At 37.3% G+C, this 23336-nt stretch overlaps 1 protein-coding gene across 1 annotated transcript in view; it reads right to left on the bottom strand.

Moving 5' to 3' along the window:
• Positions 1-19425, bottom strand: part of DCK (deoxycytidine kinase) — a 29956-nt gene extending 10531 nt beyond the window's left edge. The window contains exons 1-2 of the mRNA XM_032400514.1: positions 19073-19425; positions 13926-14041 (exon numbers count right to left, since the gene is read on the bottom strand). Of these exons, the coding sequence (XP_032256405.1) occupies positions 13926-14041; positions 19073-19163 (207 nt within the window). The 5' untranslated portion in view covers positions 19164-19425. The remainder of the gene's footprint in view (positions 1-13925; positions 14042-19072) is intronic.
• Positions 19426-23336: the final 3911 nt, after the last annotated feature.

The following is a 23336-nucleotide window of genomic DNA, read 5'->3' as shown; positions in this document are numbered from 1 at the left end:
TATACTCAAATGAAAAAAAAAATTTTTTTTAATGTGAAAACCAAGCAATACTGTGCCTGTAGTTCCTCTCAATAAAAATTACCTAGAGCCAAGTCACCCATGCTTCCATTAGGTGGGACATATGCTCTCCAGTTTATCAGCCCCTGTCATTCCCTGTTGATTCTCTCAACAGGCCTGATTTATTTGTTAGCTACCTGGCCCCTCTAGGCATTTTAGGCCCCAATCTTCTAATAAAACAGAACAAGGCCTCCCTAAAATTTTGTGATTTCATAATCATATTTTTAGAACCAATATTTTCAGTTTAAGAAAAAAAAATGTAGAATAAAAAATAAAGCAAAATCTCTGTTTTTTTTTTTTTTGAGAGAGAGAGAGATGGAGAGCATGAGCAGGAGGGGCAGAGGGGGAGAGAAAGAATCCTCAAGTAGACTCCATGCTGAGCGTGGAGTCTGACATGGGGCCCAATCTCATGACCCTGAGATCATGACCTGAGCCAACACCAAGAGTAGAACACCCAACCAAACTGTGCCACCCAGGTGCCCCAAACTCGGTAATCTTATAAATGAATCTGAAATAGCATCTAGAACTCATGAATTATTTTCCTTTCTATAAAATACAGTTTTCCTAGCTCTGTCCACCAAAAGGCCTATAAACAATGACAACCTTTTAGGAACAAACATAAATGTCACCCAGATTATGATCTCTAAATACCATTTCCCACTGAAAGGAATTAGGGTCACATACCTGATTCCACATCTGAAGAAAGAAATGTACAAGATGAGTTTAATACCTCTTGTTCCAGGAAACAAGTAAACTATCAAAATCAACTGAGGTTGTACCAAGGGAAAGGGAGCCAACATGAAAGGGCTTCCACTTGTCAAAAAGATAGAACCCTTTGAACATCTGAAAGGAATGGTGAATGGAAGGCAAAAATTGATAAATTCAGAATACTAAAGAAAACCAGAAAAAAAAAAAAAAACTCTCCAGTCATCTTTGGAGATTGCTAGGTCACCAATTAATTACTATGGAAATCTCTAGATAGAGAGAAAAAATTATCCAAAATTTTATTCTGGCCCTTTCTATACAAATGTTATTTCAAGTTAATGGAAGAGTAGATGAGGAAAAGGTCTTCTCTGACCGAAGAAATCTCAGCTAACAGGCTTGATTATTAGAATATCACCTTTTCCAACACCAACTGATATATTAGATTAGGGCAACAATTAGCAATACATCCTAAAAATCATTACAGAAAAGCTAATAGGGAATTTTATAATGTATGAATTAGGCTGATAAAACCTGAACAGACCCGGGAAATGCAAATCAGAACAGACTGATTGATTTTAACATCACAAAAGACATCCTCCTGGTGGAATGTGAAAGAAAATACACATCATCACCTAAGAAGTCCAGCCAAAAAAGAACACCAAATCTAATCAAAGCTCTAGAGATCTAACTACAAATTTACAGGAAATACAGAGATTGAGAAACATGTTAAACTATACCACAGAGATGCACTCAGCCAAGACCAGAATGATGGAAACTGTACAAGAACAAATGACTCAGTTTCTTCAACTAATAAACTGCAAAGAAAAAAGAGGAAGAGGAACCAATAGATTAAAATTGAAAGTCTTATCAACTAAATATAACATGTGAACCTTATTTGACTCTTGATAACAAACTATAAGAAAATTATAAGACAATAGAGAAATATGAACACAAACTAGATGTGATGACACAGTGGAATTACTAATCTTTTAGATGCAGGGTTTTTTTTTAAAGAATCCTTTTTTCTAGAGTTTCTATTGAGTCTTTAATTTCTACAGATAAAAATATTATCTAGAACAGAGGTCGTCAAAGTGTGGCAGGGGAATGACTGAGGAGTCCCTGAGATCCTTGCAGGGGTCTACAAGAAAAAAAAATGATTTTAATAATAAATGTACCTTTTTCCATTCTCATTCTCTCATGAATGTATATATTTTTTTTTCTTTTTTTTAAGATTTTATTTATCTATTTGGTAGAGAGAGACAGAACAGAAGCAGGGGGAGTGGTTGAGGGAGAAGCAGGCTTCCCACTGAGCAGAGAGCCTGATGAGGGGCTCTATCCCAGGACCCTGGGATCATGACCTGAGCAGGAGGCAGACACTTAACCAACTGGGCCATCCAGGCGCCCTGAATGTATAATTTTCTAGAAGCTATGTAATACATGATATTGCAACAGTTTGAATGTAGAAGCAGATATGAGAACTCAGGAATAAGTCAGATATTAAGTGATGTGCAACATGTAAAACAATGTCACTTTTCTCACTAAATTTTTTTTTTTGGAAAATATTTATGTTAACATGTAATGGGCTTACTACTATGATTTTTAAATGAATTAGCTGATAAATTTTTTAAGTGTTTCAAGTTAAATTTCAAATATATTAAATACTGATAGACCTACTTAAAAGTCTTTGGTCCCTCAATAACCATAGACTACAAATATATATATATATATAATATATATTATATATATATATTATATATATATATAAAACTGGAGAGCATATGTCCCACCTAATGGAAACATGGGTGACTTCGTTCTAGGTAATTTTTACTGAGAGGAACTATAGGCACAGTATTGCTTGGTTTTCACATTAAAAAAAATTTTTTTTTTCATTTGAGTATAGTTGACACACAATGTTACATTAATTTCAGTTGTATAGCGTACTGATTCAACAAATCTGTATCTTATACTGTGCTCACCACAAGTATATCTACCATCTGGCACCATACAATGCTATTACAATATAATTGACTATATTCTCTATGCTGTGCCCTTTATTCCCGTGGCTTATTCATTCCAGAACCAGAAGCTTGTATCTCTCACTCCCCTACACCCATTTTGCCCATCCCCCATCCTCCTCCCCTCTGGCAGCCATCAGTTTGTTCTCTGTATTTATAGATTTGATTCTGCTTTTTGTTTATTTTTTATTCATTTGTTTTTTTCAGATTCCACATATGCATGAAATCACATTTTTGCCTTTCTCTGACTTATTTCACATAACAATACCCTCTACCCACAAATTTTTGTTATTAGATTTTTATATAGTCTGATTAAAGTAGTTTACATTAGGGGATATCTAATTTAATATGTGGATTTTTTTTAAAGAGACCTGGTATTCTAAATGAATCTCTAATTTGTAAAATATATAGGAAATAATTTTGAGCATTTGAGGACTTCCATTGCTACTTCACTACTATGGGTCAAAGTCAATAAATCCTACCATTCTACACTTTCCAAATCAAAATAAGAGGATGAACAGAAAGAAGCCACTGATATTTCTTCCTTTTTGTGGCAATATTCTTTCTTTCTTTCACAGTAATAGAATATATTAGAATACTTTAATATTAGAGTTGTCAGATTAAGAAAGAAAAAACAAAACCCAGGACCTCCAGTTAAATCTGAATTTCAGATAAATAACAAATAACTTTTTAGTATAAGAATCTCCCAAATACCACATGTACTTTAATATACAACACCTTATCTTCCCTACCCAGTGGACTTTCATTTTTGTTTTCTTATTTAATTCTTACACAAGCTTCATTTTTCCCATTATCATTCCCATTTTAATGATAAAGAAAAGTTTAGAAAAACTAAAGTGCTTTCTAAGATTACATGGCTAAATAATAGCTGAATTAGAGCTTATAAATATTTAGATTATCTGTAAAATTTTATTGCAACAGCATAAAATGTAACTGAATTTCACCTACAATCTTATCATTAAGCATATGCTTCTCTTTTTAAACTTTCATTTTTTTTAAGATTTTATTTATTTATTTGACAGAAAGAGAGATAGGGAGAGCAGGAACACAAGCAAGGGGAGTGGGAGAGGGAGAAGCAGGCTTCCCGGAGAGCAGGGAACCCCGATGTGGGGCTCCATCCCAGAACCCTGGGATCATGACCTGAGCGGAAGACAGACGTTTAACGACTGAGCCACCCAGGCGCCCCCCCCCTTTTTAAACTTTAAAAACCCATTTTATTAAGGAAAATAAAACCAATTCCAATTTTATCTATAAGGAAAAGGACAATCTCACATACCTTGGGATATGTCAGTCATTCTCACTTCCTAATATTCCTTCTCTCTAAATTCCAGTGACCCAACAGTAATCCCTAAAAGGATCAACACATGCCAAATCAAACATATAAACCTAATGCTTCCATTTACAGGAACCACATCCCACTATTATTAGTTCAACTGCAATTGCTTTAGCAAAGAAGAGCTTTTATTCAGAGTCCAGACAACCAGAAGGGAAAACATCCTAGGAGAGAAGTCCTCCCTTTGTGAACTAGGAATGATCATTTCCCTGCCTGTCAGAAAACCAAGAATGAGCTCTGCCCTAACAGCTGATTATCTGGAATACTACTGTTTTTAAAAGAAAGACAGTTTATCCACCACGTGCACTGTAGGGTCAAATATTTATCCATAGTCCCAGACAAAAGGAAGAAATAAGGAGCTGTCTTCATAGATCCCTATGGTGGGCAAAGGATGCTTCCTCAGCCTATAACATCAAGCTATATAAAGGTTCCCCCCAAAAGTCATATAAAGTCTTTAATCTTGTATAGTAACTTTCAAGGAATAAAATATGATGGCTTAATTCCTTTTCTTAATCTTAGTCCAAATAAACACCCCTGAACGCTTCCTAGAAGTTCACGCTCAAAATAGGTGGTTTTCCTCTGGGGGAAAAAAATCCAGAAGTGTAAATATTGACCTCAAAGTTTCAGTTAAGAACTAAAAACCGCACAAACACATGGCACTGAGGCAGAATTTAAATTACATACCACAAACCACATAATTAACTGAATCTTCTTCCCAAAACTGAAAAAAAAAAAAAGCATAAAATAGCAAGAAGCTAACTGTCAACAATAGGTCTGTTTAGAAAAAACTCAGCAGATGATGAACTGAAATAAGGGTGTAGTTAGTTGCCTTCCCAAACTGCTTAAAGAATAAATTTATTAAGTTTCATTAAAAAGGCTTTGTTAATTTAATTATAAACTGACTTTCCACTTATTCAGCATCCTCCAGGGGAAAAATGTTTCATACAAGTGAATCTTTTCAGCTAAATGAAGTTTATCAACTTAACCACTTTTTTTATGTAGTTATTTTTACAGGGAGAAGACACTAGTATGTATTTTATTTTCCTACTCTTGTAAGGATAGCATTTTGAAAATTACTCAGTAATAGACACTTACTCTTAGACAACTTTATAAATACCGACTGCTGGATTTATAAAAGAAGCTTATGTGTAATTGTGCCTCCCATGTACACATAAAATATCAGGCACAAACTGTTTAAATTGCTATTCAATCTTATACTAAATGAGCCCAAATTGGTATTAGTTTTTAGTTCTTGTCTATTTTTCAATTTTTCTATTTCTTCCTTAGGTGTCAGGTCATCGACATAGCCATGTCTTTACAGTCCCTCCCTTGATAGCCCCTTCTAATCAGAAAATAAGTTTATTAGATTGTGTCAAAAGCATTAAGTAGATATCTATGAAGAAACCACATTAATTTTAATGCATAATTTTGTGAACTCCATTGGGGCCGCTCAAATGATTTGTTTCCTTCCTTTTTCTCAGCTTATTTGTACACACCTTATCTAGTACTTTCAACTATTACAAACATTCCCTCTTAAAAGAAAAGGTAATTAAATATGTGTTTTTAAAGCACACTTCCATCATGTATTGTCATTCAGAGTTCGGCAGACATAAAATAATTTGGTAAACTTTTTACCAATCAAAAAACATTTTCTCTTAACAAAACTTCTTCCTTTCTTGGATGTCAGCTCCTCCCGCTCAAAGAGGGTCTATGAGTAGACCAAAAAACATAAACATAAATGTACAATGTGAAAAAAACAAAACAAAAACCAAAAAAACTCAATAAAACAGAAATACCAGGTCATATTAAATTTCTTTCAGTATTGACACCAGCTTTTAGACACTTGCCCAGTTCTTCAGAAAGGTGGTAGATGATTGTGGTTATTTTAAAGTAAATCAAATTCAAAAATAGCTTCAGGGGCAAAAAAGTGATATAAAGTAATGAAAAAAATGAAAAATAACAAAGTAAAATAGAGCCTTTATGCTTTCTCCCTTTGTACATTAAATTAACCAGAATATTAATGAGCTACAGTTGATTTCATGAGTTACAGTTGATTTCACGATAGGTGCTAGCATTTATCTGATAGCAAAGTAGACTCCAAGCTTAATCCTAACATCATTTAAAGAAGTTTTTTCACTTCACTAAAGGAATTACCTATCTTTGATGCTAAAGTAGAGGGCAGGGTGGTAGTGGTATCCATGTATATACGGAATTCTCTGCAGTAAAAATGTTAATTCCAAACACAAAAATTTAAGTCTTGGATTAGTTTGCTCTAGGCCTGGTTACATTATCCCTGGCATACTTTTATAAAATGAATGTGCTTAGGACTGTGAGCCAAAGGTCATATTTAAGTTTTTCTAATAGTTTATTTTTTTTATCTCTTAGAAGTGGAAAATAGAGAATATTTGTTGAAGATCTCTTCCACATAAATTAATTAAACTTGGTACTTTTGAGTTTTAGTTACATTAAAAAATAAACTTAAGGTACTCCTATTTAGAAATGTGTGTGTGGCAGACACTGTTATGTGTTCCCTAAAGCCACGTTGTTTTTCGTCCTGGACACAAACTAAGTTTTACTTCCCAGCCTCCCTTGTAGTTGAGTGTGGCCATGTGACTCAGTTTCTAGTCAATGGAAGCAGGACAGAAACAATACCATTTCTAGGCTTCACTCTAAAAACCTCTCAAATGTGATGTTTCCCTCTTTCTCCATCAGCTAGAAGTAAAGGACACCAAGATCCTAGAGCAGAGGCTCTCAACTTCAGCTCCAGGGCAGGGGTAACAAAGTATGGTCCCCATAACAGCCACATCAATAGCACTTGGGAACTTGTGAGAAATGCACATTTTTAGCACCCACCCACACCAGACCTATTAAATCAAAAACTGGGGGTAGGGCCCAAATATGTGATTTAACAAGTCTTCCAGGTCATTCTAATAAACATTAATGTTTGAAGCACTGTTCTAGAGGTTCAATGAGCCACAATTTAGAAAGGGTATGGATCCCTGAGTCACAGCATGTAGGCTATCCACCAAACACCGTACTGTACTGTTCTCTGAGAAATAAAATTTTATTATTTTGAACTACAGAGATTTTAGAGCTCATTATAGCAGCAAGTATTACCTTAAATCTACCTGATACATACATTTAATAATATCTATTAGAAGTGAACTTGGTTCATCTGAAAAACACTTAGGATAAATTTGCAATGCACAGAGATAACAAAGTAAGTTACATATATAAAATGGGCTTGTTATATAGTAAGAAGTTTGAAACTTTTTTTTGAAGAACTTGGAGGACAATATGCTAGGTGAAATAAGCCAGTCACAAAAGGACAAATACTGTGTGATTTCAATTATATGAGGGTATCTACAGTAGTCAAATTCAGGGGCACCCGGCTGGCTCAGTCAGTGGAGCATGCAACTCTTGATCTCAAGGTTGTGGGTTCAAGTCCCAGAGTGGATATAGAGATTACTTAAAAATAAAATCTTTAAAATTTAAAAAATAAAATCTTAAAAATTAATTAATTAATTAAAGTAGTCAAATTCATAGATATAAGAGAGAAGAACGGCAGTTCCCAAGGGTTAAGGGAAAGGGGCAAAGGAGAATTGTTTAATGAATATAGTTTTAGTTCTATGAGATGAAAAGAGTCTAAAGATCTGTTTTACAACATTGTAAATACACTTAACATTACTGAACCGTATATTTAAAAATGGTTAAGATGGTAAAATTTATGATATGTGTTTTTACCACAATGAAAATATTAATCAAAAAAAGACCACATATCTCCTTTTATTGGCCTTTCCAATACTTTTACTCTTGCCCAAAGTAATTCCAAAGTCTACTACATGAAAATAATTTAGAGAACCAATATTGACTCATCACCCAATTATAAAAATAATAGGTAGTTGCTCTAAAAATATAAATGCTTAAATTAAAACTAAATAAAAAATCTGCAGTACAATTTTACAGCTCTCAACATGTTAGTTGTTGTCTGAGTTTAACTACACCAAATTAGAAAATTAACCGTAAGCCAGGATATCATTTTCTAGTTTTTCAGGGTAATCTGAAAGCCTATACAAAATGTTTTCTTTTGATTCTATGCATGAAGTTTTGGAGACTACAAATTGCTGGGGTTTTTGTATGCAACTATGAATGTTAAGAATAAAATACATATTAAAAATTTATCCAAGAAAACACTGTGTATCATCTTTACCAACTTGAGTGTAATTTTATCAGTTTTTTCCCCTCTGAAAAGCATCCAGATAAAAAATGTGAATGCCTCAGAGTCAAATTATATTATGTAAAAGTTGATAGACTATCTCTAGAAAGCAGCTTAGCTATATTTATTTTTAAAAATCTATATTCTTGGGGCGCCTGGGTGGCTCAGTCGTTAAGCGTCTGCCTTCGGCTCAGGTCGTGATCCCAGGGTCCTGGGATCGAGCCCCGCATCGGGCTCCCTGCTCGGCGGGAAGCCTGCTTCTCCCTCTGCCTCTCCCCCTGCTTGTGTTCCCTCTCTCGCTGTGTCTCTCTCTTCAAATAAATAAATAAAATCTTTAAAAAAAAAAAAAAAAAAAAATCTATATTCTTGGGCCTACCTAACTTCACTTTTGGAAATTTGTCTTAAATAACCCAGAATACAGATTTAACCACAAAGATTTTATCACATTACTAAGCAAATAGGGTATCGTTCCACTATTATTAGGCATTTATATTATATAAACACTGGTACATGCACACAATAAGTTAGGCTGCCTTTAGAAATCATTTACAGAATGTCATTTTTAATTACCTTTGATATAAGCATTATGGGGAGGAAAAAAACAAAGCACAAAATTGTTTACGGTTGTGCCAAGTAACATCTATAGTCTTCTCTGGGTAATAAGATTGCAGGCAAGTTTTATTTCCTTCCTTTGGTAGTCTATGATATTTTCTTAACTTCAAACAATGAACATGTATTACTGTATAATATTTTTAAAAATTATGTCCCCCCCCCCACTGCCAATATTAGATATAGTAAATTACTATCATAAGATACATATAAGGTGGTGGGATAACAAATAAGTTTTACTCTATTTCTGTCATTCATATCTGTAATTCTGTAACTCACTTCATGATAGAATACTTCATTATTTTGCAGAAAGCACAAATTATTGTCAAGATAAGTGAAAACCAGTAATATCGAGTAAAGATACAAAATCATTTATCTTTTAATTCTAATCTAACCTCTGTAAACAATGCAAAAAAGCTGAATTAAGTTCAATCAAAAAAGATTAGAATCTACCAAACAAGATAATCATAAAATAGCCAACAAAAGTTATCAGGTAATTTCAGAAGGTATGAGAAGTACTTTATCAAGCATTCCTAATTTTCAAGAATGACATCAAAAAATGCTGTTATTTGAAAAACAAGTATATTTTATCCCTTCTTTATTATAGTTCTAATTTCCAGTAGCTCCTTAGTGGTAAAAAAGTGTTGGATAAAAGCAAAATAATGCTTCACAATTAAGAACAAAGATCCCCTAAGACTTCAGCTCAATAAGAAAAACAGGACAGAGCAGAGATATGTTCCTAAGAATTTGTCCATCTCAAAAATAAGCTAAAAGTAATTAAATCAAAGCTTTAGGCCTAAATAATAATATAAACCACCAAATAAGCAACTATTTGAAATAAACCTTTAATTCAAAGATTGATGATCATCTGGGTGGCACCTTTAAAGATAATCTTACCATGGGAGGGGAAAGGAGGGAAGGCTACATAATCTTTTTAGGTACTCTGCCTCATTATTTTGCTAAAATTGGTGCAGCTTATCAATACTGTAGCAACATTTCAGCCACTAGGTGGCAGGTAAAAAAAATGAAACAGCTAAAAAACAAAATGCAAGCAAAGCATGCAGGTGCAAATTAAGTTACTGACTAGGGTAAGAGATCAAAGGTACCAACAACCCAACTCTTCCAATTCTACAGCAACTGCCAAGAAGTGTGATTAAATGAAGAACATCCAAAGTAGGACTGGCCTTGCCAAGGTTGGGTCTGAAGACCGTCTTCTAAGAAAATTGAGATTTGGACCGTGAGTGATTCACACTATAAGGCCAAGGAATCAATCAGAAATGAGTCTGGGGAAGAAAGGCTCGAATATGAAGGAAGAAAATCCCATTTCTTGAGTTTAGTGGAGGTGTGGAATAAAAGAAGAAAATATCCAAAGAGAGAACCCACCCACCACCATCCTCACACTCCACAACCTTATCTCCAAAATACTATCCACACTGTCTGAAATGCCACCTAGAAGTACAGAACACTAACAACATAAACAGACCCCAATATATACACAAAAATAAAACTATTCTCCAAGAATATGCACCAATTAAGGTTATCAAATTTTAATATCATGGAGACATGACTAGATTACAGTAAACTGTATGATGAACATATGGGTTCATCCACATGGTAGTTATAAAGGTCAATTTGGAATTTTGACTCCAGTACATGGGAAGAAAATGCCCCACCCATAAACATGAGTATCAGATCCGTGAAACCAAGAGTCTTAAAACAGAGACAGATGCATCAATGTGTCACAGTCTGATGACATCAGTCATTAAGATAATATAACTAATTCCCCTGGGCTCTGATTCTACGCTTAATAGACAACCTGCTTATTATAAATTTGTCTTCCCATATATATTAATGCAATGTTTTCTACCTCTCCTCTCCAACATAACTAAAGGGGTCAATATAATCCCAACACTAACAGTGATCCACTAGGGCAGTCATTTTTAACCAGGAGGCATTCCACATATTAAAATTCCCAAGGGATTGTTTATCATTTTATAAAACACCCTAAAACTGTGAGATACTTATGAGTTCCTTCCACTGGTTGAGAATTATGGACCTCCACAGAGAATACATTGACCTAATTTGGTGAATCTGATAATTACATTTCTCTCTACAAATTAAAATTTTTGGCATTTTGGTTTTTATATATCAGTTTCTGCACCCCAGATTAATTATAGGTATACTGAAAGGCAGAGATGTCTCTTTGATGTGCCAAAGAATCAGTTACACATATTGAATATAAGTTAGAAGCTTATGACATTGAAACCAGAATGGGCCTTAAATGGAGGTCAACCAATCCAATCTAGTCTAACATTCTCTCAATGAAAGAATCCCTTCTGTATTTCTGACATTGGTTTACTTTGTCTACTTCCTACCTAACACCTGAGAAATAACTACACTGATAGTTTACCCCAAAAATGAGGGGGAAAGAGGTGTTTTTAGAACATATATATCTCATTTCTTTTTTTTTTTTTAAGATTTTATTTATTTGACAGAGACACAGCAAGAGAGGGAACACAAGCAGGGGGAGTGGGAGAGGGAGAAGCAGGGAGAAGGAACATAAGCAGGGGGAGTGGGAGAGGGAGAAGCAGGGAGAAGGAACATAAGCAGGGGGAGTGGGAGAGGGAGAAGCAGGGAGAGGGAACACAAGCAGGAGGAGTGGGAGAGGGAGAAGCAGGTTTCCCGCTGAGCAGGGAGCCCAGGGGCTCGATCCCAGGACCCCGGGATCATGACCGGAGCCGAAGGCAGACGCTTAACAACTGAGCCATCCAGGCACCCCATATATATATATATATATATATATATCTCATTTCTAAAGGTAAGCAAACCTGAGCAGGGCACTTCAGTGAAAGAGGCCACAAGACATACTTTGGAAGATAAAAATGCAGAGTGGAGGAAAGACAGAAGACCCAAAAGAAAATGACAAAATGACCTGAACAGGGACTTCACAAAAGAAATCCAAATGGCAAATAAATTAATTAAATAAAGGAGCACAATCTCATAAGCAATCAAAGAAATACAAATTAAAAACATAAAAGATATTAAACACCCAACAGAATGACAAAAATTAGGAAACTGGATAATAACCACTTTGGAAAACAGGCATCATACAAATAGCCCACCAACCAGGGATTTTACTTCTTATTCCTAGAGAAACTCTTGCATGCGTGCACCAGGATTCATGTTCGTAATAGGGCTGTTTTTACAGAAACTAAATTAGAAATCACTCAAAAATTGGTCAAAAGTATAGAATAGACAAATAGCCATGTGTGAATACAACTGAATACTGTATGGGAATGAAAATGCACAAACTGCAACCATATGCAAAAATATAGACAAATTTCATAGACTTAATAATCAAAAAAAGAAAGAAGAAAAAGATTGCAAACAGGTGATTTCATTTATATAACATTCAAAAACAGACAAAACTAAATTATATTTCTTAGAGATATGTTCACATACAGTCAAATTATTTTTAGAAAGCAGAGGAAGTATTATTGCAGGAGTTATTTCATGTGATTGATTACCCCTAGCAGTTGTTACCCTAGGAAAGGAGATACTGTGACCTAAGGACAAACAGGGACTTCTAGAATATCAGTAATATTCTATCTCTTGACCTGGCTAATGATTAGCTTTCCAATTGTTCTTCAAACTATACATAAGTTTCCTGTACTTGTCTATAGTTATATCATGTGTCAATAAAAAATGTTGAAAGAAAGAAGCAAATAAATTTGCCCACTTTAAAATTCTACTTAAGGCTAATCTTACCTTTCCCCACAGACCAGACTGAAATTCTATTTCTTAAAAAAGTGGAGTCCATATGGAAAGGAAGTCCCTTCAAGATTTAATCCTGAATTATTCTAAGGATCAGAGTGTACTAAGCTGCACCCCTAAAGTTAACTATGCTTGACAAATCGGTGTGTGAGAAAATATTTTTGGTTATTCAAAACCATATATCCTCAAAGTCTACAGAATATCTCGCTAATGATTTACATTTTAAATACTCAATTATTATTCCCAGATTCCCTTATACCAAGAGCTAAATTTGAAAAAATAGACATTTTTGTTCAATCCTCCATCTTCCTCAATTCTAACAAAGTAAGTTTCTAGGACACATTTCCATTTTGAAGATTTCTGCTATGCTGCTTTCAATTTCAAGTCTCATTTCTCCAGAAATGAAATCTTAGCAATCAGATCTCTTTCCTTCATACACATACAATAAAAAATTTTGCTATAAAAAACAAAATTTAACTGTTATTCCTTCTTTCTTATTTGCAATGTAGAATGGAAAGTCCTGGGAAATTGACAGTTGTGTCCAGGGTGAAAGTCTGGCAAGAATGAAAAGTACAAAGAAATAAGAAGATAAATGCTTCTCTCTAATACAAAAGGCTCAAAAGGTAAACTGACAGGGGCACCTGGCTGGCTCAGTTGTTTAAGCGGCTACCTTCGGCTCAGGTCATGATTTCAGGATCCTGGGATCGAGCCCCATATCGGGGGTACCTGCTCAGTGGGGAGCCTGCTTCTCCCTCTCCTCCCCGTTCCTGCTCTCTCAGTCTCTCTCCCTCTTTCAAATAAATAAATGAAATCTTTATTAAAAAAAAAAGGTAAACTAATAAAATTCAGTTACTGGGTAGTTTTTTTGGTCTTTGTTTTCCTTGTTCACTTGTTTTTAAACAAAATGTAAAAAGCTACTCAAGGAATTTAATTTGCCATTAGATTTTTTTAACTTTTTAATTAATTTTTAAAAACTCTTAAAATTCTACTTAGATGCAATGAGTACATAAATCTTAAGTGCACAGCTCAATGAATGTTTATACATACACATTCATGTATGAAGATGAAGATACAGACTTAAAGCTAGATGTGAAAATTTTATTAGGAAAAAAAACCAAAAACCCAAAAGGTTAAATACCACTGGTCCTCTAAAGCAATAGATATTTATTTTATTTAGTTAATTTTTTTTTCATACCTCACAGGCACCTTGAGCACTTTGAACATTGCACCACCTGGCAACAGGTTCAGGAACCACTTCCCAATCCTCGCAGACCTGTTTTAGGATATTCACAAATGTTGTCTTCCCTGAAGCTGTTGTGAGAGGGAAAGGAAAATTGAAGAAGGAGACTTAGAAAAAAAAAAAAAAAGTCAAAATAGACATCAGCTTTTTCAAAATATATACTAGCAAACAATACAAAAAACAAAAATATTCAATTTCCCAAACTTTCTCTTTAGATTTGTTTCAGTGAAAACTAAAAGGGTCCCTACCCACTTGTATTAAGCACATTTGTTATGGTTTTTAGTTTATCAAAGCCACGAATAGAAGAATTTAAAATCTGGTGTAACTGTAGGCAACGTGTTGCGGCAGAAAAAAAAAAAATCCTAGTCCTAGCCTCACTTTCCTTAACCAAGTAATTAGAGATAACTGTGGGAAATGGTTAAGGCTATTCTTCCACTTAATTAGATATGTGATTTTGGGCAAGTCACTGAATCTCTCTGAGCCTGTTTCTTCATAATACAATGGAAATAATAATACCCTCTTTATGGAAACTGTTGTGATAAACAAGCTATGACTACAGTGACAATCATTATAGGCTCTTGCATTTTCAAAATTTTTCTGTCTACTGGCTCTATTCTCTGTTTACAAACTTAAGTCTTTCCTATCTAAAACCAACTTAGAAACAGCCAAATGAACTATAAAATCAATATAAAGATGTATCCAATACCTAGAGTTTTACAATGAGAATTAGTATGATTATATGACACTAATTGTATAACTATACAACATTAAGCCATAGTACCTAACAGAAATTATAAAAACATTTTTGCAAAGACCCTTATAAGGAATAGCCATGTTTTCTCTGCTTCACTTTCATGGTTCTGTGCACTTATCCAACCCTTTAAAAAAAAGTTGTATGTACATTGCTCCTCCCTGATCACTAGTTTCTGAGACACCTATAGGGAAAATAACGGAAATAGTTCAGGTATAATCAGGACATATTATATTCACTATTTTAATATTACTTGGGAATACATTCCATTTAACAGTAGGGAAAGTCTTAACCTAGAATTTTACAGGGTATAGCAACAATCCCAGTGACCACCACACCCATCTTATCTGAAGTCACCAAAAGTGGTTATATTAGACATCTCTGGTCAACGTAATGTATTCTCTCTTTCTCACTCTCTATGTCTCTCCATATGTATATAAAAATACACACACATAGATTAAAATATAAAAAAGCATCTTCTGTAAGCTTACAAGGAAAGCTTCCTCATCCTTATAAAATGGGATCCAAAGAGGGCAAAAAGAACTTACTTTTGACTTGAATAACTATATTCAAACCTAGGACATTACATGGGCAATAGAAAAGAAGAAAAAAACCAGAACTTTAACAGATCACACATAGAGGGACGCCTGGGTAGCTCAGTCGGTTGAGTGTCTGACTCTTGGTTTTGGCTCAGGTCATGATCTCATGGGTCATGGGATCAAGCCCCATGTCAGGAATCAAGCTCAGTGGGGAGTCTGCTTGAAGATTCTCTCCCTCTGCCCCTCTCCCCCACTCTCTCTCTCAAGTAAATAATTTTTTTTTTTTAAAAAAGATCACACATAGAGCAAAAACAGGGATGGTGAGGAAGGGGGTCAATAAGAAGGTAACATAGAACAGAGAACTGCTGAGAAGCAAAACAAAGTCATATTATCCCCACAGGATAGGAGAAAAGGTATTAAGGATAAACTAGATGACCATTAGATTTAATCATGGGAAAAAGACTGGTGACCGCAGATTTCGTATGGAGCATTTAGAATGGTAAGCAGAAGCATATAAAATGATCACTGGACATTCACTGAGGTAGACGGAAGAAGGAAAGGAAAACATGATGTTCAGAAAGAGGATCCAATCTGGACACCTGGGTGGCTCAGTTGGTTAAGTGTCTGCCTTTGGCTCAGGTCATGATCCCAGCGTCCTGGGATAGAATTCCACATCAGGCTCCCTGCTCAGTGGGGAGCCTGCCTCTCCCTCTGCCTGCTGCTCCCCCTGCTTGTGCTCTCTCTCTCTCTGACAAATAAGTAAAATCTTAAAAAAAAAAAAAAAAAGAAAGATGATCCAAGGAACACATGAAAAAATCAGGCATCAGCCAGTCTGAAAGCATTTAAAGCTAGAACATTCAGCTGTCTTCTGACATGCCTACAAACAGAAAAATTTCATGTGATCATACTCCAAAATTTTAAGAGCAAAAACAGCTATTCTTTAAAATTACTCTTCAGTTCAAGCAGAGTAACAACAGTTACCTGTAGTTCCCAATCAGATTAATATCTAGTTCCTTAACTTTTTTGGGGGAAAGTGGGGAGCTAGAAAATAAGCCAATTAATAAATTAATATTCTATGAAAGCAAAGGAGAACAAGGACCAAAGACACTGATGTTAATACTTTAAAAGTCATGGGACCTAACAGAATTACTAATGCCAACCAGGTATTATGATGCCAAAAATCATCTATACAAATTATTAAGATGAAAAGAAGCAGGGAGGGCTTCCATAAATCTAACACAAGGGAGTATTTTATCAACAGAGAACATGAGAAGATAAGTTACTGAGTATAAAACTAAAATGACCAGTTAAAGTTTAAATTCTAGGAATCACTAAATAGTCTTCTACACACATATTAGCAATTTGTACATTTATACTTATTTGGGTCTGGCAAATAAGGTGGAAGGGACAGGAACAACAGTGCTAGCACATTAACAGCAACTGACAAAGCCTCAGCGTCAGTAAGACAGTAAGTGGTAACGGTGCCTGGGTGGCTCAGTAGGTTAAGCGACTGCCTTCGGCTCAGGTCATGATCCTGGAGTCCCTGGATCGAGTCCCATACCGGGCTCCCTGCTTGGTGGGGAGTCTGCTTCGCCCTCTGACCCTCCCCCCTCTCATGTGCTCTCTCTCTCATTCTCTCTCTCTCAAATAAATAAATAAAATCTTAAAAAAAAAAAAAAAGTAAGTGGTAAGGAACACAACCCATCTAAATAGCAAATTGTTATCTTACAGAAACAAACATCCAGTGTTACCAGATCTTCAGATATTTTAAGAAATGCCAAGAATCTAGATGTTCACAAGAAATCTCAAAATTTTTAAATGCTAGCAATTCATTAAAATTTTTTTTTCAAATCTATGCAGGCCACTATTGTGCAAATGCAAGCCACCAGTTTGCAACTCCTTCCAGTGTAGGTAATGGAGAAATCAGAGAATTTTAAGTAGGGGATAACACAATTAGATTTGTATATAGGAAGTCTGCTCTGGAGCTAGTTAAGAGAAACTGGAGATGGGGTGACATATTAGGAAATTATTTCAGGTGCTGGGAAGATTAAAGATGCTTGGGGAGTAGTAACTTTCTAGATATGATATGTTGCTTAATTGGATTTAAGAAAGGGAAGGGGATTAATTCATTGTGGTATTGATCTGAAGGGTTGTTCATTTAAATTTACTTTTGAAATGGCTGCTCAACTACTTCCTCCTTTACGTATGTTCTTCTTTATCCAATATGTAGCTATGAGGAACCCTGCTAGTAAACTGAATTCAACTTCAAAGAACTTATCAAAAGAGGAAATGAGAGTCTATTATAGGGACCTTTACACTGGTGCCTGAATACTGGAGCAAGGCAACAAGATCTCCTCTTTAAGAGCGTGTTCAGCAATTTTCTACTCCTTGGAATGCTGCTATAGCATCTGCTTTGCCCCATCTTTTTAAAGAAGTACAAGAGCTTTGAATGTGGGAAGAATTAAAAAACATTTGCTGTATGCATGAATGGCCAGTACCCAACTTGGAGCCAAAAAAATTCTATCAGAACAGGAAGCGCCAGGCATAGGTTTCCTGTGGTAGGAAATACAGAAGAATTTAAGTTCAGATGTACCTTGCAAAATGACATGCATGGTATAGTCTGCCCTCATCTGGGTTAGGAACAGAAACAGTACTGGTCTTTGAATAAAAAGCCAGTGTTTACTTGGATGTGGGAGCAGGGGTGAGGAACGCCATGATATTAAGATTATTAAAAAAAACTCTTCCCTTGGGGCCCCTGGGTGGCTCAGTCGTTAAGCATCTGCCTTCGGCTCAGGTCCTCATCCCGGCATCCTGGGATCGAGCCCCGCATCGGGCTCCCTGCTCGGCGGGAAGCCTGCTTCTCCCTCTCCCACTCCCCCTGCTTGTGTTCCCTCTCTCACTGTGTCTCTCTCTGTCAAATAAATAGAATCTTTAAAACAAAAAACAACAACAACAAAAAAAAACCTCTTGCCTTGTACTTCAATGTTTAGAGCCATTTTATCCATAATCGTTAAAACTGGAAATCATCCAAATGTTCACAATTGGGAAGAGATAAACTGTGGTATATCCATGCAATGGAATACTACTCAGCAAAAAAAGAGAACTACAGATACAAGCAATATGCTAAAATAAAAGAAGTGTTATGCTAAATAAAAGAAGCGAGACACAAAAGGCTACATACTCTGTCGTTCCATTTATATGACATTCTGGAAAAAGGCAAAACTTACAGAAACAGAAACCAGATCAGTGGTTGCCAAGGGGTAGGAATGCAGAGGGAGCTGACTACAAAAGAGCACCAGGGAACTTTTTGAGGTGATAAAAATGTACTGAATCTTGATCATGATGGTAGTAAAAGAGCATTATATGTTTGTCATACCTCATTGAAGAGGACACCTAAAAAAGGATAATTTAATGTATGTAAATTACACCTCAAGAACACACACACACACACACACACACACACACACACACACACCGTCAATACAAAAACAAAACCAAAAACAACCCTTCCCTTTGCGCAATCCCAACAAGGGGAGGAAACTGGCCCAAAGTGCACCTTAACGAGGCCTGAAGGCCCGGGCGTGCACGACCTGACGCCCTGGGGCCACCGCCACCCTCGAGGAACGGGACAAAAGCTGGGCAGGACAGGGCAAAATGATTTCGGAGCGAAGGGAATTCGAGGCCGTGTCCGCATCCACATAGCCAGGCTGGAAGAAAGCCCTCACTGAGGAGCAGCAGAGATGCAGCGAAGGAGCGCTGCTGCCGCCGCCGCGGCTCCCCCTGCTTTGGGAACATTTCCCGAGGCTCCTTACCGATGTTCCCTTCGATGGCAATTTTCTTGATGCGGGTCCCCTCAGAGCCGGTCGCGGGAGATGGGCAGCTCCTCTTCGGTGGGGTGGCCATTCTGGTCTTGTGGCGGCCCCGGGCGCATCCAGCAGGGAGGGCTGGGAAGTGGCCACAGGTGCGCGCGCTGATGCTCACGCCACTGCCGAACGTGACCTGACACGCAAGCTGAGCTCCCGCCTGCAGCAGGTTCTCCAGCCGGCGGGTCCTGGGGTTTGATTTTGGCGCGCGGAGGCAGCTGCCGATGGGGGCGGGACTGCGGCGCGGCCGCCCGCCCAGCCGGGAAGCCACGCCCCTTCCCTCTCCCCGAGCTGGCGAAGCCCCTCGGCCTTCGACGCCGCGGGCGGGGCCTCTGCGTGCGCGCCCGGCACGTCGGGTCACGCGGGAGCACAGGGTGGGACCGCCCGCGCAATGGAGCGCCTCTTCCCGGGACTCGGGGCGGGCGTTCCGGAGAGCTGTGGAACCAAGGGTGACCGCCGAAGCTGGAGGGCGAGCGAGGGCAGGGGGTGCCACCTGCCTTCGTCACCAGGTGTGGGCCGGCCCCGACTTTGGAGAACTGGCCTTTCCAGTGCGGCCTGTGGAGATAAACAGAGCGTCTGGAACAGAACTGGCTGGGAAGCTGTGTGAGGTGGAAAAATCAAACGGGTTACCCTGTGTAGTCAGCCTGGAGGACAACCATCAGGCTAAAGTGCCGCTGGGCACCCCAGCCCTCAGGAAATGTATGGCACTCTTGCTGCGTGCCAGGCACTGTTTTGAGAGCTGTTCTTGAATTAACTCGCAGTCCAGTGCGGGAAGTCCCACCATTAGCCCGATTTATCAGTGAGGAAACAGGCACTGAGAGGCCACTTGTTCAAAGTCTCAAAGGCAGTGAGTGGATCTGATAGGAATTTACGCAGTCAGACGCCACTCCACAGCAAGCTTTTCCTGATCTCAAACCCGTCTCCATTTGAGTCCCATTTATGTTGAAAGAGAATATGCCACCCCAAAATATGCCACTACGGCATACAGATTATTTCGAAGTAAAGGTACTTTAGAAATAGTGCAAGGACACTCTGCCCCTCCTTTGTCCCCACTAAAAGGAGATGAATCTATGTGAAAGGTATCCTCCCTGTACCAGAAGGGTAGAAGGCCTCCTTATGGCCAAATAAGGAATTTAGGGCCGAGAAGGCCTATTAACAAACCTTGCTACTTAACCATTTTATTACCCCAAACCCAAACCCCTTTGTCTTGTCAATTCTCACTAATTTATTGTTTGTCTAAAAGATACAATGACCTACTTTGGTCATTCCTTTGAATTTCCTAGGTTTATGGAGCTTCTATATATATATATATATATATATATACAATTAAATTTGGTTTCCTCCTGTTGATCTGTCTTGTGTCAATGCAACTATTAGATCAGGCAAAGAACTTAGAAGGGAAGAAGGGAAAAATTTTCTGCTCCTACAATGCTATGCAGAAGTTACCACACTGGGTGGGTTTCTGTTCAGCATGAATATAGATAGCTTAATTTTGCATGCCCTACACCTGGCACATAGTTAACAAATGCTGAATTTTTGAATGCACACCTCTGTGCCATGAACTTTGCTAGAAGACTTATCTAGCTGGGGATAGATACAGTGTAGAAACACCCAGAATTTGGGGCGCCTGGGTGGCTCAGTCGTTGGGCGTCTGCCTTCGGCTCGGGTCATTGTCCCAGGGTCCTGGGATCAAGCTCCACCGGGGGCCTGCTTCTCCCTCTCCCACTCCTCCTGCTTGTGTTCCCTCTCTCGCTGTGTCTCTGTCAAATAAATAAATAAAATCTTAAAAAAAAAAAAAAACACCCAGAATTCATTTTTAATCTTGGCAAAGATCTAGTAAACACACTACCCGGTCTAGAAGTTCCTGAGTTCAAATGGTCTACAGAAACCAAAGGCCGTGTTACTCTTTTTTTACCTTGCAATTACCATCAGACCTGAAATGCATCTCAATGGTAGAGTCAGAAGGGGTGTAAACGGTGAATCCATTCTGAGAAACAGAAGGCAGAAATCAAAATGTGAATTCACGGGGAATTCTAGAATAAAAACAGCAAAAATCATTTTGTTAACATCCCTGTAATTATTTTATTATGTTTATTACTTTTGTTTATCCCCCTAGGGATTAGCAGCAGGATCCTTGAAATGAAAAAGCCTGAACGCTTGTCATCAGGGATGGCAAGGAAGCCAGGGAAGCCACAGGGTGTTATATTCCACACCCAAGCTTAGAAAACCCATGAAATGGTAAAGATATTGGCAGTACAGAGAGAGGAGTAAGGCAGGGTGAATGAGACCTTCAAACAGGAGGAAAGTAGAAGAAAAGAAATTCCATATGGAACTGATAAAGATGTGTAGGTTTGAGAAATAGGAATACCCGTGTGGTTTCCACAAAAGAAAAGTAGTATAATGCAGAGATTGAGGGGTTTAAGCAGTGGAAAATTAAAAACTGGTTTCAAATTCCAGCTCTGCCAGATTCTGGCTGTGAGAACTTGAGTTCCTCAAGTTTGAAAGTGTTCCTTAAAAACACGAAGTCGATGGGGGAGAGAGGAAACCCGGCTTTCCTGGCATCAGGTTCAGCATAATTTACCATTTTCCTAAATAACCTTTGGATAATGCAAGGAAGAGATAAGAGAAAAGCACTTTTAAAATCTCCTTGATTTTTGGGGCACCTCAGTGGCTCAGTCAACTCTTGGTTTCAGCTCAGGTCGTGATCTCAGGGCCCTGATCTCAGGGTCATGAGATCGAGCCCTGCGTTGGGCTCCGGGCTTGGCCCAGAGTCCGCTTAAGATTCTTTCCTTCTCTGTTCCTCCTTCTGCTTGCACTCTCTAAAATAAATAAAATCTTGAAAAAAAAAAAATTCCTTGATTTTATCCACAACCCCTTATCTGAAACCCTTGCAGCCAGATGTTTCAGAATGCAAAAATTTTTGGATTTTAGAAAAGAAATTTACAATCGTGTAGTACATATATATATAACCATCCCTTACCCTCCTGCAGAGGTGTTAAATACACAGATAATTTGCAGTGAAACACAGATTCCACATTAGGTGGGATAAAAACTATTAACTTCAGAACAGGTTAAGTTTGCACTAAATTCAAGAAAATACTTTGTTTTCCAGGCTTTTCAGATTTTGGAATTGCAGATAAAAGACAGGGAACACCCAGCCAGTCATGAGCATGCTACCATCTTCACCCTTTCTTGCCAGAAATTTTACAACTCCTTCAATCTGGGAATTCCTTTTCTTCTGTGGGAATGCTGGTATAACTAAGGACACGATCTTGACATAGAGGTTTATTAAGAAAACTCTAAACCGACTCAGAAAATGAGAACAAAGGGAAAAAAAAAAAAAGTCCCTGAACATTGATAAGTAGTGGTTACAGCCCATGCGTTTGTACACACCAACCCAACAACTTCTGTAAAATGATATTGATTGACTTAGTAAGCTTGGTTATAATATACTCCTTGTAACCTTCATTATTGCCTAGAAACACATGAATGCAGAAGGCATCATAAAAGCAAGAGTGGGGAGTCAGGGTGCTTCCAGCAAATCTGAAGTGCAATAGCAAAATAACAAGCTAGAAGGGCATAGCAGGGAGCCATCAATCCTATATAGCTCCTTATCAAAGGAAGCTATATTACACTGCATGCTTGTAAAGGTAAACTTAGGTCATCAAGAAAATGTGACATTGTACTCATTAAGCTGTTTAAAACAGGAGTATAACATTTATTAAACGTGGTTGCTTAAAGGAATATTTAGAACTTGATACCAAAATTCATCAATCCAAGTAATATTATATAATGAAGAATTAACTATTTAAATTTAGTACAATAGAGGCAAATGAACCTAATTACCAAAATATAGTTAATTTTTACATGGGTATGTATTTCTTTATACACAGTGGATGCTTTGTAGATACTGTATGTGCAAAATAACAAGGTGTTTTTATTTAAAGTATGCAGGCACAAATCATATGAGCATGGACTAGTATTTCTACTCCTAATCTTTTCTACAATACCAATTGGTGACACTGGGCGACTGTGGACCTGATTGTCCAAACACAAATGCCTCTAAACATAAATATCTGTAAATAATTAAACACTCTGAGAATACTCTAAAATACACAATTCCTTTTGGAATTTAGGTATCAGGGCAAAATGAAGATCCTCCAATACTGCTTATTAATATTCTTTAATGGCCTATAATGAAAACAAAATATTA

This window comes from Phoca vitulina, unplaced genomic scaffold, assembly GCF_004348235.1.
Source record: "Phoca vitulina isolate PV1807 unplaced genomic scaffold, GSC_HSeal_1.0 scaffold3, whole genome shotgun sequence".
Lineage (NCBI taxonomy): Eukaryota > Metazoa > Chordata > Mammalia > Carnivora > Phocidae > Phoca > Phoca vitulina.
The sequence above is the reverse complement of the archived record's forward strand: the minus strand, read 5'-3'. Positions and strand labels throughout refer to the sequence as shown.